Genomic DNA, 19842 nt, shown 5'->3' with positions numbered 1-19842 from the left:
ACAGAATGAAGTAAGGAGAATCAAGAAATCAGTATGCATATTGACTTCAAGAATGTAAATGGAAAGAACCCCAAACCCCTGAAACTGAATGCTATGTAATTATAGTAGCCAAGCTTGGCCCTGAAGAAGAGATTAAAAAATTATACTTTCCTCTCTTCTCTAAAGGGATAGAGGGCTGTGATCTTGGAACTATGTGTAAACTGTCATGACAGGTGACGGTTCGTTTTGCGAAACTATTTTATATTTATATTTCCCTTTAAAAAATAACTCTTGGATACAAGGGATTAGTTGCTGGGTAAGGGAGGAAAGATACTTGAACACGAAGGTGATATAAAAACAAAAGATAATTTTTTTTAAAGAGATGAAGCAAAAAATAATATTTTTTGGGGGGGTTGGGGTGAGGCAATTGGGGTTAAGTAATTTGCCCAGGGTCACACAGGTAGTAAGTGTTAAGTGTCTGGTCTGAGACTGGACTTGAACTCAGGTCCTCCCGACTCTAAGGCCAGTGCTGTATCCACTGTGCCACCTAACTGCCTCCAAAAAATAAATTATTTTAAAAATTTTAATTACTTGCTTCTTTTGCTATTTCACTTTAATGCATATGAACTTGTAGACATTGAAATCTGGCTTACCTAGTTTTTGTAGTTCATTATCTGTACATTGTTTTCTGCCTCTGCTAAGCCCTGATACTACAGATACAGAATTTTTAAAAAGTTTTTTTTTGTTACTGCCTTTAAAACATTTTTTTAAATGAATTTACTTTTAGTTTTCAACATTCACTTCTACGAGCTTTTGAGTTTTAAATTTTCTCTGCCTCCCTCTCCTCTCCCCTCCCCAAGACAGTGTGCAATCTGATACAGGCTCTACATGTACATTCTTATTAAACATATTCTCACATTAGTGATGTTATAAAGAAGAATTAGAATGAATGGGAGGAATCACGAGAAAGGAGAAACAAAACAAAACAAAAAAGTGACAGAGCAAACAGTCTGCTTCCATCTGCATTCAGACGCCCCAGTTCTTTCTCTGGATGTGGAGAGCGCTCTCCATCATGGGTCTTTTGGAGTTGTCTTAGATCCTCGTATTGCTGAGAAGAGCTGAGTCCATCAAAGTCAGTCATCACACTATGTATGGCCTTTGTTTTTACATTACTTTCATTCTCAAAAGTGTCCCTCCCCAGACCCATACCTTTGTTGTAAAGAATAAAGACTAAAGAGGAAAAAAAAACAGTTAAGTAAAACTAATAACCTTGTCCCCTGAGTTTGACTGTATATTCATGATTCCCTACCCTCGGGGCACCTCCACCCTTTGCAAATAAGGGAGGAAGGTGCATTTTTTTGTTTCTTAGGGACCAGTTTGGCCATTGTAATTTCAGATCATTCAGCTGCCCTCTACCTCCATTTACATCATTGTCATTGTGTATGTTGTTTTCTTGATTCTGTTTACTTCACTTTGCATTAGTTCCTGTGACTCTCCCCATGCTTCTTTCAGTTATTCATGGCTTTTTTTTTCTTCTAGCCAGAAAATGTTTTATTACTTTTCACATTGTTCTGTAGCTAAGCCAAAGAACACCTCCACTAGCACTCATTTAGCACCTGTGATGCTCCGGGCACTACGTTACAAAGAAAGGCAAAGCCCTTGAGGAGAGCACATTCTAATGTTAACCACTATATTCTGGAGATATGTAGGGGATTGGGAACACATTAGTATTTTGGGGCACTGGAAAAGACTTCGTATAGAAGCTAGCATTTGAGCTAAGACTCAAAGGAAGCCAAGGAATTCAGGAGGAGATGTGGAGAGAAAACATTCCAGGCATGGAGGAGACAGCCAATGAAAGTGTATAAAGTTGGAGACGGAGTGTTTTCTTCCTTGAGGAATGTAGATGAGGCCAGTGTCACTAGATCAAAGATTATGTAGAGGGGAATGAAGTGTAAGAAGGCTGGAGAGGCAGGTGGGGGTCAGATTATGAAGGGCTTCAAGCCATTTCTAGGGTAGAGAGAGAGCTGTCCAAACCAGCAAGGTGGCCATGCTCTCAGATGTATCTCTCTACCAAGTGAGGTAATATTTTTAGGGATCTTGAATAAGGAAATGATATGTCAACACAGTTTGGAGTTAACATTCCAGAATAGCACTACTCAGTTCCTTCCTGGATCATTCCCCTCAAGGATTGATATTAAGCAGCCAACCTTTCTCACTCTCCCACTCTATACCTCCCCACTCCCGCCTCTCCCCCTCCTTCCCCTCCCCCTCCTTCCCATTGAGAACATAGGAAAAATAAAACCCATTACCATGTAATCAAAACAAATTTCTACATTGACCATATTCTAAAAATACTTGTTGCATTCTGCATTCTGAGTCTTTCCTCTCTTTATCAGGAGGTGAATAGCTTGTTTCATCATTATTCCTCTGGAATTCTGGTTGGTCATTACACTGATAAGAGTTTGGCACAATAGTATCTTGTCACATTTATATACCATAACTTGCTTGTCCACTCCCCAATTTGTGGGTACCCCCTCAGATTCTCATTCTTTGCCATTCCCAAAAGAGCTATAGATATTTTTATACATCCTTAGATTTTGTTTTGCATAGGAGGAATCTCTTCCTTAATCAATCCTCTTTAATTCCTCCTCTCTTCTTCCTGTTGAGTGAAAGTATTTCTGTATTCAGTGCTCTGTGTGTGTATGTGTGTGTGTGTGTGTGTGTGTGTGTGTGTGTGTGTACATATACTTCTTTTGAAAACCAGTTCAGATGAGAGTGAGGTTCAGGTTATCAGCTTCTCCCCCCTCACTCCTACCTCCTTATTTTCATAGATGTTGACTTGTGTATATACCTTGGTTATGTGAGGTAATTTCCTAGTCTTCCTTTCCTTACCCCCACCCTCTCAGAGCATTCCTCTTCCCCTCTCTTTTCCATTCTTTTCTCAAGATCTTCAAGACGTAACAGAACCACTCCCAGGCCATCTCTAGTTGGACTCCCTGTGTGAACCTTGATGACGTTGAGGTTCTGAATGGATACGTGTCCATATTTGGATGTAAGCACTTTATCCTTCTTTAGTCCTTTTATCATTCATTGTTCATAGGAGTTTACTTTTTTTATGTTTCTCTCTACTCCTGTGTTTGTACTTCTCTGCACCTCTGGTGTGCTCATCAGGAATGCTGGAGGTCCTCTTTATTAAAGTCTACTTTTTACCCTTTTTACCCATTATGTTCAGTTTTGCTGAGTAAGTTGTTCTTGGCTGTAAGCCTATATATCCTTTGCCTTCTGGAATATCGTATTCCAGTTCTCTGTTCTTTATAATAGTGGCTGCTAAATTGTGTATTGTCTTGACCGTGGCTCCTCAGTACTTCAATGCTTTCTTTCTGGTTGTTTGCAGTATTTTTTCTTTGACCTGGAAGAGGTAGTTTTGCTTTGACCAGGATTTTGGCTGTTAGATTTTTGGGAGTTTACTTTCTGTGGTTTATTTCAGGAGGTGACTAGTAGATTCTTTCTGCTTCTACTTTACCCTCTGGTTCTAAAGAGATCTGGGCACTTTTTTTTTTCTCTAAAGGATTTTTGAAAATGATGTCTAGGCTCTTTTTTTTCTTTTTTTCATGGAGTTCAGATAGTCCAATGATTTTTATTTTTTTTTCTCTTTGATCTGTTTCCCAGGTCAGTTGTTTTTGCTATGAGATCCCTTATATTTTCTTCTACTTTTTCAGCCTTTTTTTTGGACTTCATTTTAACATTTCTTGTTGTGACATGGAGTCAGTTGGCTTTTATTTGTTCCATTTGAATTTTCAGGGAGTTTGTTACTCAGGCAAGGTTTTGTACTTCTTGTGCCAAGCTTTTAATTCCCTTTTCAATTCCGTCTTCCATTGCATTTTCCAGTTTTTATGTCAAGCACTGTAATTTCATTTACAAAAACATCTTACTTCATCTCTTCCAGGAATTCGAGTTGAGTTTGTACCTAAGCTGTTTTTCTCTGAGGCAATGCTTGTGATAATAATAGCAATAATAACAGCAATAGCAATAGCTAACATTTATGTAGTGTCCACTAGGTGCCATGCATTGTGCTAAGCATTTTAAAGTTATCTCATTTAATCCTCATAATAAGCCTGGGAGGTAGATCCTATTACTATCCCCATTTTACAGAGAGAGGAAAACTAAGGCAAACAGGTTAAATGACTTGTCCAGGGTCACACAGCTAGTAAGTGTCTAAGGCTGGATTTGAATTCAGTTCTTCCTGATTCCAGGCCTGGTGCTCTATCTATTGCACCACCTAGGTGCTTCACAATTGTAGATGTTTTAGAGTCATTCTCTTCTACATTTGTGTCTTGAGATTCCCTGTCATCATAATAGCTTACTATGATGGAGTTCTTTTTTTTTTGTTTACTGATTCTTCAACTTCAGAGTTGATGTTACAGCTGGGTTCTATGGCACTTCTGGAAGGAAGACCTGGGCTGGTCCTGTTGCTGATTTCTTGGGGTATTGCATGGATCTCAGGCTGGGGACCTGCAGGCTTTTTAGTGCTCTCAGAGTGGTCTGATCCAGGGCTAAGTTTAATTGCTAGTCCCCCTCACCCCCAGCTCTGTTAGCTCAGAGCTGCAGAATTGTAGTTTCCACTTTGGTCTGGCATTCTTGCCCCGGCTATTCCTTTGCAAGCTGGGCTAGATGTTGGAAGTGAGACCCTGCTTTGTGCCCCACCACTTGAGCCACACCACTGATGCTGGCTTCTGAACTTACTCCCTTTTTTGTACACCATTCAGGGCTTCCTTACTAGGGAACATGAGCAGGTCCTTTCTCACTTAGCCCTGCACCTGTGACCTGGGACTGAGTAGTGGGCAACAAAGCTACTAGTTGGCACCTATCTCCATTGTAGCGTCCTGTTATGGGTGTGGCCGTGCCTTGGTATGGATCTCCTTTTGCCCTAGTGCTTAGCCTCTCTCTGTGGGTGCTGGAGTGCCCGATGGGCAGCATAGTGCTAACTTGATCCCATCTCTAGTGTCCAAAGACCTCTCTGTCTCCATATAGTGAGCTGGTCTGTGACAAGGGCTCACTGACTTTTTTTTCTGGGTTTTTCCATTAGGATTCTCTCTGGTTCATTTTCTAGATATATTAGGAAGAATTTGTAGAGGAGAGTTCACTTATTGTTTCCTATCATGCTACCATCTTGGCTCCTTCCCTTTCCATATCTGTTTCTTATGCCACATTAATATTCCATTGCATTCTTCTGCCATAATTTATTTACCACATCCCCAGTCACTGGCTTTTTTAGTTTTAGTTTTTAGTTCCTTATAACCACAAAATGCTCTGCTCTAAAGATTTTGGTGTATATGGGACTCCCTCCTTGGGTTATATATCTTGTAGTGGGATATCTGAGTTTCTTGATTTCTTTTTCGATACAGCGTTATACTTTTTTGTATTTACTTGATAATTTCTATTTGTCTATAATTTTATGTTTTTATTATTTTTTCAACTTGTAGGAATGAAACAACGCAACTCAAGAGAACCTTGGTCCTTAACAGAAGAAGAATTTAGGTTATGGAACAGACTATACAGATTAAGAGAAAGTGATGAAGTTAAAGAAGTAATACTGCCCAAAGCTAAGTTTGAATCTTTACAAGATGGGGAAGATGTATCAGTAAGTAGAACTTTCACATGTAATCCTGTATGTGGAAGGTGCACTTAACTAGAAGGCAGGAGCTGTGGATTGAAGCCCCAACTCTGCCAGCATCCAAATGAATACTTTGTCAACCTGTAATCACTCCTGTAAAATGAAGAGTTTATATTAAGGAACTTTCAAGGTTGCTTCCAGTTCTGAAATTTGGTGATTTTGTACTTTTTCACTGATTCTTTGCAAATGAATAGAAAATCACATGATTAATACCTAACTAAAACAGAAACAAAAAATAACTTAATCATTAAGAGGCTGCTAGGTGGCATGATGAATAGAGTGCTGGACCTGGAATCAGGAAGACCTGAATTTAAATCTGGCCTCAGACATATACCAGCTGTGTGACCCTGGGCAAGTCACTTAACCTCTGTCTGCTTCAATTTCTTCATCTGTAAAATGGGGATAACAATATCACCTACTTCCTAGAGCTTTGTGAGGATCAAATGTGATAGTGTTTGTGAAGTGCTTTGCCAACCTTAAAGTACTATAGAAATGCTCGGTATTATCATCATTATTGTTGTAAGTTCAAAAGCACTAGAAGTCAGCTCAGTTTGCATTCCATGCAATGATCAAGTGCACCTTCCTTATTTCCTTGGGAGTTGGAAGGGTGAATGTGGATGACGAATGCTGCCTGGTCTGATGGAGGCCGAGACTGTATTGTTTGGTTTATTTTTGTTTTTGGTTAAGTTTTGTTTCATTGTTTTCCTTTGTTATGAGGGAGGGTACTGAATAGAAGGCATATTGCGAATTGACTGATGTGAAAAGAAGTCATCAATCATACTACAAAATCTTTGCATGTTTATATTGTGCCAGGTTCTTTTTTGATCTTCAGTAACAGTGTGTGTGCATGTTTTACTCTGTTGTATTTGGTTAACATTATTTCCTATAAATGATTCTCAGCTTTTGCTTTTGCTTTTTTTTTTTTGGCTAGGCAATGGAGTTAAGTGACTTGCCCAGGGTCACACAGCTAGTAAGTGTTATGTGTTTGAGGCCGGATTTGAACTCAGGTCCTCCTGAATCCAGGGCCAATGCTGTACCCACTGTGCCACCTAGCTGCACCCTCAGCTTTTTAAAATATGAGGAAACTCTTTAAACAACAATTTTCCTGCCTCTCACATAGTGATTTTTGTACTTGTTAGAATTTATTGAGAAAATACATAATGATGAAAAAGTGCAAGGAGTAGTTCATCCTTTTAGAATGAATTTATGTTTTATTGTGTTTTACTCATACAGCAGTGTGTTATAATGGTTAGAGAGCTGGCCTCAGAGTCATGTAAACCTGTGCCTGTATACAGCCTCCAACATGCTGCCTGTCTGATCGCTCACTATCTCAGTGTGCCAGACATCTTTCTCAAACTGTTAAGTGCCAGAGAAGCTGCCAGGCTATTGGTAGAGGGATTTTCCCCAAGAATTCCCTATATATATTGATGAAATCACTGGTCTGTTAAAAGAAAAATCTGCATACATTAAAAAAATGTGCATATGTGGGAATATTATTTTTTGATCTGCAGAAGGTATATTTGCTTATTTGATGATTTGTTTTTTTAACAAAACGTCTCTCTTGACCTCTCAGGGGTCTGCAGGCTGTAGGTTGGAATTCTGTCATACAAATATTTCAATATTATTCATAAGGTTTTCATATTAGTTGTTTTAAACACCTATATTGTATTATATGGTACTAGCATTCCATGGGTTGTCCAGTTGTTTTGTACTAGTGGGTGTTCGGTTTAGTTTTTTAACGTTGTAGATTCTGCTCTTGTGAATGTCTTTGTAAAGATTAGCTTTTATTTCTCTTGTGGCCTGTTAAACTTTTAAAAAATGAGAAAAACCCTAAAATAATTAGTTCATTTTCATTTTAAAAAACTAACCTTTTGCTGATGCTGTTTATTTTTATACTGAAATGGAATTATGATCTCGTTGATTTGGGTGTTCTTCCAGTGATGCACACCACCACCACCACATCACCATCCATGTTTGCTTGCCTTTTCTGACTCTTGCCTATGTCCTCTCATAAATTTGCCCCTGGTAGTCCATCCATTGTTCTGTTGGTATTGTTCACTTTCTCTGGAAATGGTGAAAGTACCACTGGAGCACTCTGGTGGTCAACCTGTCATTCCTTGTGTTTTTTGATGACCATCTTTTATTTCTGTTCTTCTTTGGACTTCCGCATTGGTTACATGTTAGAGCTTCCTCCCATTCACCATGCAACTTTACATTTCCCTGTGAACTATAATAATTCTTAACTCTTTGGAAGCAGTTTTTTTTTTTAACATCACAATCATTTCCAAATATATAGTACCCTACTTCACGACCCAGGGAAACTTCGCTTGTAACAAGAAAAAACAGTCAAAGCAAAACTAACCAACATAGCAGCTGTATCTGATGATAGCGTAGGTAATGTTTTTCACAGAGGAAAAGGGGGAAATATGTTTTCTTAACTCCTTCTCTGCCTGGGTCAGGCTTGGTCATTAAATTTCATTTTTTTTTGTTCCCTTTAAATTGTACCCATTGTATATAATATTTTTCTGCTTCTGCTTATTTCACTTTGTTTCAGTTCATATAAAGCTTCTCGTGTTTTTCTGAATTCTTCATATTCATTGTTTCCGACAGTGCACTAGTATTTTGTTAAGTTCGTGTACTGTAATCTGGTTAGCCATTCCTCAGTTGATAGGAGTCTTGAATTTTATTACCTTGGGCAAGTCACTTAACTTCCCTAAGCCTCAGTTTCTTAATCTGTGGATGAGAGAGTTGTCCTAGATGGTCTTTGAGATGCCCTTCCAGTTCTAAATCTATGAACCTGGAATTCTTTATTTCCCATTCTTTCCTAACACCAAAAAATATTGCCATGAATATTTCGGTGCGTGTAGGACCTTTCTTTCCACCTTTGATCTCTTTGGACTGTACACTCTGGGTCAAAAAGTATGACTTTTCTCTCATAATCCTGAGTTTTTTCCAGAAGGGTTGAAACTTCTCACTGCTCCGTGAGGAAGGCACCCGTCTCTCTGCAGTGCCAACATATTCTGTCTTTTTCATCTTTGTCTGCTTGTCGGCAAAGGCCATGAAATTGATAAAACCTTGGCTTTGTTTTGATTTAGTTTTCTTACTGGCCTTAATGATCTGGAGCAATCATCCGCGCGGTTGCTGATAGTTTGCAGTTATTCTTTTGGAAACTGTTTCTTTCCTTTGACAGCTCATCTATTGGTAAATTTGTCTTTTTTTCAATGGAAACAAATGAAAGAACCCCTATTTCTTCTTTTTAAAAAAATATTTAGTTTTAGTTTTCAGCATTCACTTTTATAAGATTTTGAGTTTTAAATTTTCTCCCTCTCCTTCCCCCTTCCCCTCCCCAAGCTGGTGTGCAGTCTGATATCGGCTATACATGTACAGTCATATTAAACAGATTTCCACATTAGTCATGTTGTAAAGAAGAATTAGAATGAAAGGGGAAAAAAAGAGAAAATAGTACGCTTAGATCTGCATTCAGTATGCACTCTGCATAGTTCTTTCTGTGGATGTGGACAGCATTTTCCATCCTGAGACTTTTGGAGATGTCTGAGAAGAGCTAAGTCTGTCAAGGTTGGTCATCAGACAGTGTTGCTGTTACTGTGTACAGTGTTCTCCTGGTTCTGCTCACTTCACTCGGCATCAGTTCATGTAAGTCTTTCCAGGTTTTTCTGAAGTCCTCCTGCTCATCATTTCTTATAGCATAATAATATTCCATTACATTCATATGCCACACCTTCTTCAGCCATTCCTCAGTTGATGGGCATCCTCTTAATTTCCAATTCTTGGCCACCACAAAAAGAGCTGCTATGAATATTTTTGTACATGTGGATCCTTTTCCCATTTGTATGATCTCTTTGGGATACAGCTCTAGAAGTGGTATTGCTGGGTCAAAGGGCATACACCGTTTTATAGCCCTTTGAGCATAGTTCCATATTGTTCTCCAGAATGAACAATTGCTACTTCTAAGGAACTTAACATTCTGTTCAGGGAGACCCTGTGTGTGCTTGTGTGTGTGCGTGTGTATGCGTGCATGCGTATATATAAATACATATACACACATAGATGCATACGTATACACATGTGCACACATATACACACATACACACACACACAAAAGGTATACAAAATAAATACAAGGTAGTGGGTGGGAAGGGCACCCTCAATTGGAGAGATCAAGAATAGCCTCAAGTAGGTTTTTTGCAGGTTGGTTTATTCAACAAGTATTTACTAAGCACAGACTTTTTTTCTACCACAATTTGGTTTCAAATATTTGTGCAAATGGGACTTTGAAAATAGAAGTATGCTGTGGCTTGATCCTCTTGCATGTGCTTTTGTTCTAGTATTAACTTAGAAATTTTTACACATTGTGGAATTTAAATTTTTTTTCTCTTTATGAACTTTATAAACATGAACATTTTCTTAGAGAAAGAATAGGAGAAATGCTGTTACCCTTATCCTTAAAAATCCTTCATTGGACCTTCCTACTTGTTGTCCTATATTTCTCCTCCCTTTCTCATCCAAACTTTAAAAAAAATTTTTTATTAATTTATTTTGATTTATTAACAGTTACTTCCATAAGCTTTTGAGTTTAAAATTTTTTCCTCCTCCCTTCCCAAGACAGCCTGAAATCTGATATATCATCCAAACTTCTTGAAAAAGCTGTCTATATTTGTTGCCTTTATTTCTTGTCCTCTTGATTTTCTTCTCATCCCTTTGTAGTTTGGCTTCTGACCTCATTACTCAACTAAAATTGATTTCTCCATAAATATCAGTAATGTCCAATCTGATGATATTTTCTAACTCCTCTTACTTCTTAACCTATCTGTTGCATGTGGTACTGTTGATCACTGTCTCCTCCTGGATACTTTCTCTTTTCCAGGGTTTCATGACAGTGCTCTCTCCTGGTTTTCTTACATGTCTAACTGCTTCTCAGTGTCCTTTTTTGGCTCATCATTCTTATCATACCTCCTAACAGCTCACAATTGCCAAGGTTTTGTTCTTGGCATTTTTTTCTTTTGGCAAACTCGTCAGTGGGTTTAACTATCACTTCTTCGGAGATGACATTTGCATGTGTCCAGGAGATCTTAACATGTGCAAAACCGGCATTCGTTATCTTTCCCCTCAAATCCTCCCCTCTTCCAAACTCCCTCATTTCTGTGAAAGGTAACAGCATCCTTTCATTCTCCCACATTTCTAACACTCCTCAGCATTATCTTGGACTATTTGCTCTCTCTTGTTGCACGCATCTAATTAGTTTCCTAATCTTAGCATTTCTTCCTCTATGATATCTTCATATCTGACCACTTCTCTCCATTCATACAGCTACTGTTGTGATTTGGGGTGCAATTCATAAATGCTTGTTGAATGATTGAAAGAAAAAGAATCTGATTGACATTAACAACATATAATTGAAATGGTCTGATCCTATGCCTGAGCCCCTTTCTTTCTTTACCAACCTAGATCCTGATCTCTGGTTCTTAAAATTCCAGTGGTTCTTAAAGTTCCTTTTTCTCTTTTCAATTCCCTTTATGACCCACCTTCTGAATATGAGGTTTGTTTTCCTAGTAACTGACTCTTCCTTCACCACATCTGCTCTCTCTCTTAATCCCTCTCCCAACTCTCCTTCTTCCTTCCTGGTTTTTTTGTTCGTTTGTTGTTTTTAGTTTAATGTGTGTCTACAACAAACTGTGTGAATATGTATGTTTTCAACATTCCATTGTCTGGTTCAGAAAATAGTCACTATAATGTGATGACTACTCCACTTTCCCCTTTTTCCATATTTTTATGTGCTTCTTTTTGTATGCCCTAGTTACAAGAAATGTTTCTTCTCATTCTTCTTTAGTGTATTCCTCTTTTCATTCTTTTCTCATCTTAAAACCAATAAAATAGAATAAAAACATACTTAACCGCAGGCTGGTGTGTTACATAATTTCCTTTGTAATCTGGAAAATTGTGATTCTAAAGGGATGTTGTCTCTCCTCTTCCATTAGAATGTTAAGCACAGGGGCAGCTAGGTTATGCAGTGGATGGAGCACTGGCCCTGGAGTCAGGAGGACCTGAATTCAAATCCAGCCTCAGACACTTGACACTTACTAGCTGTGTGCCCCTGGGCAGGTCACTTAACCCCATTGCCTAGCATTAAAAAAAAAAAAAGCACATCATCATTGCTACTGAGTGGGATAGAGACCACTTACCCAAAATAAAATTCAGAGGCTTCTCTAGGTAGGAACAGAAGTTTTATTTAGCAAGTCTCACTCCAGAATTGGGCATCATCTACCCTGGGCGGAGTGGAGTAGGGAGGCCACATACAGGCAGCAAGCAAGCAGTTATATACCCTTAGACAAACAACTCTAAGAAACCCACCCCCCCACACACACTTGTTTACCTCAATCTCTTTATCCTCATTGGTTGAGGCAGGAAACCTTACATTCTACCCAGAAACTAAGAGATATATTTTACCCAAAACAAGCTTGGGAGCTAGAAGATTGCCTTATTTGACAAAGATAAGGCTGGGGTGGAGGTTACAAAACAAGGGAGGGGGTGGGCAACAGATGTATGACCTGATCACATGATTTACAGGAAAATGAAACTTAGGCCCAGCTAATGCTGAAGCCTTAACTAAATTTTGGAGTACAGCTTCCATTTCACATGAGAAACTTTCAGTTGTCCCACACATTCCCCCCTCTCATTTCATGGTTGAAAATTTCGGGGCAGCTAGGAGCACCGGCCCTGGATTCAGGAGGACCTGAGTTCAAATCCAGCCACATAACACTTACTAACTGTGTGACCCTGGGCAAGTCACTTAACCCCATTGCCTAGCCAAAAAAACCCACCAAAAAACCAAAACCAAAAACATAGTTGAAAGTTTCTCACGCCAAAACTGGTAAGTTTCTTCAGCCTCCCTGTTTGCTATTTCATCAGGGTTTGACCTTCCCTCTTCTTCCTGACTGACTGGCATCCATCCTTGATTCCCCGATGTCATTAGTCTTATGGACTCACTAACAGGCTTTTTAATGTAATCATCCTAGAGAGTGTCCTTTGTACAGTAGTAGTAATTAACTGCACCATGCAGTGGACACACACTGGGAGTAGTATGACTCCACTCACTGCTATTAATAAGAACCATAAAACCTGCTTCCACCAAGTTCCCCCCAAACCAGGACTGCTCCTGTAAGTAAATGTAGGAAGGATTAATCTAAGCACTGACAAATCAAAGGGGCAGCCCCTTCATAAATGCAGATACAGAGACCCAAAAGAAAACAATAGTGTAATCATCCCTTTAAGAATCAAAGAGTCTTTTCTTCTACAGCTGTCTGGCAGGGAACGTCATCGATGAAGTCCTCTGGTCCTTGGTATTTGCTCCAGCCATCTCCAGCGCAGCATCTCAGCATCTTCTTCTTCTTGTAGGAACCAGCTTTCTGTCCAGTCTCCTACAGAAGTGATCTTGGCACAACCTCAAATCACTATTTCTTTTTTTTTTTGAGTGAAGAATTGTTTATTAAACTTCTCTGGAGAGAAGCTGGCACAATGTATTTAGTAGCACGTGGGCGCTGGTTCAGTGGTAGAAACTACTTTTAAACCATTAGGAAGATCCATACTCCACCCATCAGGGCTACTATTGATTTACTTCATCTGAGTTACACCCTTCCTGGACAGCCCATTGCATGTTTGTCCATGTTTTTTTTTTAACTCCGCCCACTTCATGGGTCCTGTGTTTAAAAAAAAGGCTGCTGTCTCCGTCCTTTGGGTGTGTCAGTTCATATTCTTTTTTTTTTTAATTTTTTTCCTACTCATGTATAAATTCATTTTTAGTTTTCAACGGTTACTTTGAATTCCAAATTTTCACCCCATCTTGCCCCTCCCCCACCCCAAGATGGCATGTATTCTGAATACCCCTTTCCCCAGTCTGCGCTCCCTTCTATCTCTCCCCGCCCCGCGCCCCATCTCTTATCCCCTTCCCCTTTCCTGCAGGGCAGGCTAGATTTCTGTACCTCATTTCCTGTATTTCTTATTTCCCAGCTGCATGTGGAAACATTGTTTTTTTAAACATGTGTTTCTAAAACTCTGGGGTTCCAAACTTTCTCCCTTCCTCCCACCCCACCCACCCTCATTGAAAAGGCAAGCAACTCAATACAGGCCATACACGTGCAGTTATGCAAAACACTTCCATAGCAGACATGTTGTGAAAAACTAACTCTATTTTCCTTAATCCTATCCTGCCCCCCCATTTATTCTATTCTTTCTTTTGACCCTGTCCTCCTCAGAAGTACCTCCTTCTGATTACCCCTTTCCCAGTCTGCTCTTCTCTCTATCATCCCCTGGCTCTCTTGTCCCCCTTCCTCCTATTTTCCTGTAGGGTAAGACAGATTTCCATACCCAGTTGAATAAATCACTATTTCTAGTCTTATGACCGTGATCATTTTTACGAACTCGAAATTGGAATCATGGTCAATTGTCATGTTTAAGAAATTCACATCAGAACCCAGTGTCTTATACTTTACATTAATCCATTATTAATTTCCTCACCAGAGGGATGAGATTTCACTAAGGGATTAATCACAGGCTTCAGTATATACATATCAGTTTTTAACACAGTACATATAGAATCTTAAAAGTTTAGTCATGCCTTGTTTCTTTGATGAAATTTACAACATAAACCACAAGCCATTCTTCTTTTAACATTATTAATCAATGGTAACAAAACTTTAGATGAGTGTGATATTATCCAAATAACCAAAATGCCATTCTCACAAGCCCCTGATTGTCTCCATACCATTATCAAGAACTAAAGGATCCTAACTCTTACAGGAACACTAGTCCCAGCTCTATAATAACCCAAGATGTTCCATAATCAATTATTTTAGTAAATCTGTTACTGTACTTATAAAACCTTCTGATGATAGAAACTAGCCACTAAGAGATTAGAATAAGGGAACAATATTTCCCTCAGCTTCCTGTCACCTCCAGACAGAGTGTTATATCAAACTGCAAACTGCATTGAGCCAGACTTAAAGTGCGCCAGGTTTCAGTTAAGGACACCTAGAGTTAAACTCAGAAACACTCAGTCATTAGTCCCAGCAAGTTCCAACAATCAGTTTAAGATATGACTGTAATCCAATCCTTTTCTTATGTCTCATGCTGACTACTTGCTCTGATCATAGAAACTTAGTATAGAAGGCAAAAGGAGCAGGGACAGGTGATGTATCAAATAATGACAAGATAAAAGATCCTTAGATTTGTTTAAATTCCTAGAGTTGCAGTTCTCCAATCGTGCAGTATCTGTTTCTCCTCACAGCCAAACGCAGTAATAGTCAGGTGGAAACATTCCTTTCCAGAGGAACACAATGGGGAAACTGAGCCAGAAGGATCCCATCCTAGACTGAGGCTAAGATTGTCCCCTCGGCCTTTTTCCCAAATAAATCACATTTCCTCTAATAGACCTCCACCTGTTCTTGTGGCATTTCTCTCAGATACTAATTTAATGCAGACAGTACCCAAATTCAGACTCAAAACAAAAATAGGTATAGTCCCAAGAGCCTTTTACCTCAAACAGCAAGTCTCACTAATCACAGCTTAAAGCCAGATATAGTTACTTTTACTCTCATGGAGTTGCAATAAGCAATATAGATTTACCAGGACTCACATACATAGGAGATCTCACTTTACATCTTTCCTTCTCAAATTTAAACTTGCCCTGGTGTAAAAGCCAATCATCAGAAATTATTTCTATCTACTGAACATAAACTTTCAACTTCTCAGCAAACTAAATTCATTGTCTAGGAACTGCATTATCCTAACAAGTCCTTTTCCCAGGGCAGATGACCTTGTTCACACAAATGGTTTCCAGGGATCTTGGCAAGCTTACACAATCCCTTTCTTTCCACATACAGTAATTAATTATACTTTTTAGGTTTTAGTATTAAAACAGTAATCCCAAACAACTTAATTAAAAAATCTCAGAAATTTCATAAATGATAACAAAAGAATTTTAACTGAAAATTCCCTTTAAATATAGACAAAATTTGGAAATTCTATGCTTTCTTAAATTACAATACTTAGAGGGAAATGATACAAAACAGGATCATGTAGAGTGCCCCAGCAGCCAAATTCATTCCTTTTTCTCTTTTCTCTGAAGGCACAATTAATTTAACATTCCAGATTATAAAAGAAACTGCCCTTCCAGCAACATAACTAATACAATTGAAAACAGACTCAATAAAAAAATTTCTTTCTTTCTAGACCCTTTCACCAGATTCAACAGTCTCCTGCGGCCACATAGTGAATAAATTTCTTACTGCCAAATAACAATATGTGCTCTTAAAATTATACAAATACACATTTCTAAGTTCAATACCCTTGCCCCTTTATAAAGGGATATTATCCACAAATTCATATATTTCTTTAATATTTCAGTTCCCCATTCATGTCCACATTTTCTTGCGAAAGTTTAACATTTCGAATCACTTGTTGTAATTAGGTCAGTTTAAAATGTACTGGGCCAGTATTCTAACTACTTCTTTTTGCTTCCCCTTCAGGTAGGCACCTCTGGAGCCTAATGAATTGAACAGTAATAATCATAACTCACAATAACCAATATCTTTATCATAGCCAGTATCCATATTAGATTTAATAGAACCCACCCACGGATATAGCCTGAAAGGTGGGTGGACATAATTCCTTCCATCTCTCCATAACTTTATCTATTGGTTTTTAAATTAGGCAAAAAAAAGAATTTTATTTTTCCATCCTTCTACTTTAAAACGTACCACTTCTTCACACCTTCTCAACTTACTTAAACTGTCTAAAGCTATTCAGAGGATATCCTGGTCCAAGGGTGGGGAACTTAAGACTCCCCATCCAAATTACACTCACCAAGAGTACTACACAGCTTTCTTTTTGCATTTCTGAAGGGAGATAATTGCTCTCCCTCCCCTTCTTTCTTCCCAAATTGCCTTTACAACTTTACTATGCACTCTAAACAATTCACTCATCTTACGCTATTTTTCCATTGTTCTTTAGTTTCTTTCAATTTACTTTAGTACCAAACGGTATAATAAATTCTGACTTAAGCATTAAATTAAGAGCATCACATTTCATTGAAATATTACCAGTATGAATTAAATTACCTTTTGGTTGTGTTCCGGTACACAAAAACTTTTCTTTTTTATGAGAGGCAGAAAAGATTAAATGCTACCTCTCTTTTTGATCTGAGGGGAAAAGGTTCCCTTTTTCTTTCTTTGTCTCCACACTCAAATTTGGCCAGAACTAGAATGCAGAGAGAGAGAGAAATTATTTTTTTTTCCAAAAGTTTCAAAACTGTCTTACTTTCAAAACCTCTATTCACATTGTGCAAATAAATTATACCTTCCTTAAGCTTTCTCCACATACTCCTCTCTCCTACATGCTTAAACTTTCTTGCCTTTCTTTCTAATGGACTTTGGTTAAAGTCCCTTTAAAATTGCACATAACTTATATCTTTCTAATTCTGACCTGACACTTTGAAAATCCTTCTCAACTTGTTTTTATCAGTCATATAACCTAAATAATAAAGTATTTTTCTCTCTTTCTCTCTTTCATCCACCCGTTCTTCTGAGGCTGCTGTTACCAGGGAGAAAGAAGGGGAGAGAAAGAAAGAGACTTTCCAGAGTCCAGCTGCAGCCTTTTGCTCTCTGGCTGCAAAAGATACACACACTGACACTCACTCATACCACGCACAGACACAAACACAAAAAAAATAGATATACAACAACCCTCCGCCCTGTAGAATCCTCAAATCATCAAATCATATTTAATCATTTTCTTCCTATCCTTTCCTCTGTATTTTGGTAGTTCATTCCAATTCTGCAATCGATTGCCTAAAGGACTGTCTATAGGTACGTCACATTTTTGCGCTCCAACTGTGCAGATTTAGATTGTACCTTTCCCATTCCTAGGCCCTCACCTAGGGAATTTACGGGAGCTGTCACCGAACTCCCCAAGTCTAAAGGCTCAGTCGAGTCACCGAGGGAGGTCGCCCATCCTCACCAGTCACCCATGAAGCTTTCTCAGCGGCGTCCTTTCGATGAGGTATCTATTCCACAATTTGGTTAGGCCCGGACTCTGCCTAAACTAGAGTCCGCCCTAAAGGGCCCTCACCCTATGCCAATTACCTCCAGACCCCTGAGTGCTTACCTCTGAGTTGCAGGCATACAACTTATGTGACTGCTCTCACTCACTGGCTGGCCGGAATTTTTCAGTTTTGTCTCTAATTGTCGGAGCCCTAACAAGCCTTCTGTTTCTCCGAGTCCCTCTCTTCGGGTTTATTTCAATGACTGGGTAGCAACCTCCCTTAGGAGCTCAAGACCTCCGAGAAATCTCGGATGTGTGCTCGGTCTTGACCTTGGCAGGGAAGCCCCTTCCCTAATCAAAGAAAATCCTAGACGAGCTCCCACTGAGTGGAATTTAAGACCACTTACCCAAATAAAAATTCAGAGATTTCTCCAGGTAGAAAACAGAAGTTTTATTCTAGCAAGTCTCACTTGAGAATTGGGCATCACCTACCCAGGGTGGACTGGTGTAGGGAGGCCACATACAGGCAGCAAACAAGCAGTTATATACCCTTAGACAAACAACTCTAAGAAACCCACCCCCCACACACACTTGTTTACCTCAATCTCTTTATACTCATTGGTTGAGGTAAGAGACCTTACATTCTACCCAGAAACTAAGAGATACTTTTTACCCAAAACAAGCTTGGGAGCTAGAAGATTGCCTTATTTGACAAAGATAAGGCTGGGGTGGAGGTTACAAAACAAGGGAGGGGGTGGGCAACAGATGTATGACCTGATCACATGATTTACAGGAAAACGAAACTTAGGCCGGCTAATGATAAAGCCTTAACTAAATTTTGGGGCATAGCTTCCATTTCACATTACAAACTTTCAGTTGTCCCACAGACTGCCCCTTCCAGTTGCTCAAAGTAATTGCTGTTCTAGGGTCACACAGCTAGTAAGCTTTAACTCATATCTGGTCTTTTGATTGTGTATGGGACACACACAAGTTATTTTCGGTTATAAACCTTTGTCTTGTACCATTTGGAGTATCGTGCCCAGTGATTTCCTTTCCTTAATATTAGTTTTGGTGGAGCCTTGTATGCTCCTTACTGGAATTCTTTGATGCTTATATTCTTCCTTTCTGTCTGATTGTCATATTTTTTTCACTTGGAAGCTCTGTGATATTGGCTAAAAAATCCTTGGAATTTTTAGTTTGGGATTTCTTTCAAGTAGTGAGGTAAGTGGACTGGGCAGTTTTTATGATTTCTTTGGTGTCCAGGTTTTTTGTTTGCTCATCATTTTCAGAGTTCAGTGGTTCTTAAATTATTTCCTTTTGACTTGTTTTCCAGGTCTGTTTCTGATAAATAGATAACTAATATTTTCTTCTTTTTCAATCTTTCAGTTTTCTTCTAGTATTTTTTGTTGTCTAATGTCATTGAGTTTTGGTTGCTCTATTCTGTTTTCAGGGTGTCTGGTGCTTGGGTCAAATTTTCCACCTTGTGTTCTAAGCTATTTATTTTCCTTCCGGTTTTTTCCTCCAGAGCTTTTATTTCAGTTCTAGTTTCTTTTTTAAAAATTCTTGCTTCGCTATTAATCATTCTGGTCATTTTTGTGGGCATTTTCTTTCTCAGTCTCTCTCTTTCTCTCTCTCTCTCTCTCTCTCTCTCTCTCTCATTTTTGTGGGCATTTTCTCTCTCTCTCTCTCTCTCTCTCTCTCTCTCTCTTTCTTTTTTTTTGCACGAGGCAATGGGGTTTCAGTGATTTGCCCAGGGTCACACAGCTAGTTAAGTGTCAAGTGTCTGAGGCCAAATTTGAACTCAAGTCCTTCTGACTCCAAGGCTGGAGCTCCATCCACTGCGCCACCTAGCTGCCGCCGCAGTCCATTTTTTTTTCTCTGAGGTTCTGCTTCTGTTTGTTGTGGAGATGCACTTTTCTTTTTTTCTTTTCACATTAGTCATGTTGTAAAGAAGAATTAGAACCAATGGGAGGAACCACAAGAAAGAAGAAACAAACAAAAAAAGGAGAGGAAATAGTATGCTTCGAGGAGATGCACTTTTCTTCTTTATTTACCTCTTGAACTTTTTTTTTGGGGGGGTGAGACAATTGGGGTTAAGTGACTTGCCCAGAGTCACACAGCTAGTGAGTGTTATG

At 39.0% G+C, this 19842-nt stretch overlaps 1 protein-coding gene and 1 long non-coding RNA gene across 2 annotated transcripts in view; one reads left to right on the top strand and one right to left on the bottom strand.

The window, feature by feature from the left end:
• FANCM (FA complementation group M) overlaps positions 1-19842 on the top strand; it is a 115048-nt gene that overhangs the window by 32794 nt on the left and 62412 nt on the right. Inside the window, 1 exon segment of the mRNA XM_020986412.2 lies at positions 5463-5620. Coding sequence (XP_020842071.1) covers positions 5463-5620 — 158 coding nt within the window.
• Positions 11886-18397, bottom strand: LOC110208390 (uncharacterized). The gene is made up of 3 exons (XR_013485450.1): positions 18115-18397; positions 16786-16924; positions 11886-13368 (listed from the first exon to the last, which is right to left on the bottom strand). It is a non-coding gene; the product is annotated as an uncharacterized LOC110208390 (long non-coding RNA).

The sequence above is a fragment of the Phascolarctos cinereus genome, unplaced genomic scaffold (genome assembly GCF_003287225.1).
Source record: "Phascolarctos cinereus isolate Bilbo 61053 unplaced genomic scaffold, phaCin_HiC Scaffold_3;HRSCAF=262, whole genome shotgun sequence".
In the NCBI taxonomy this organism is placed as follows: Eukaryota; Metazoa; Chordata; class Mammalia; order Diprotodontia; family Phascolarctidae; genus Phascolarctos; species Phascolarctos cinereus.
This window is presented reverse-complemented; position numbering and strand designations above follow the sequence as displayed.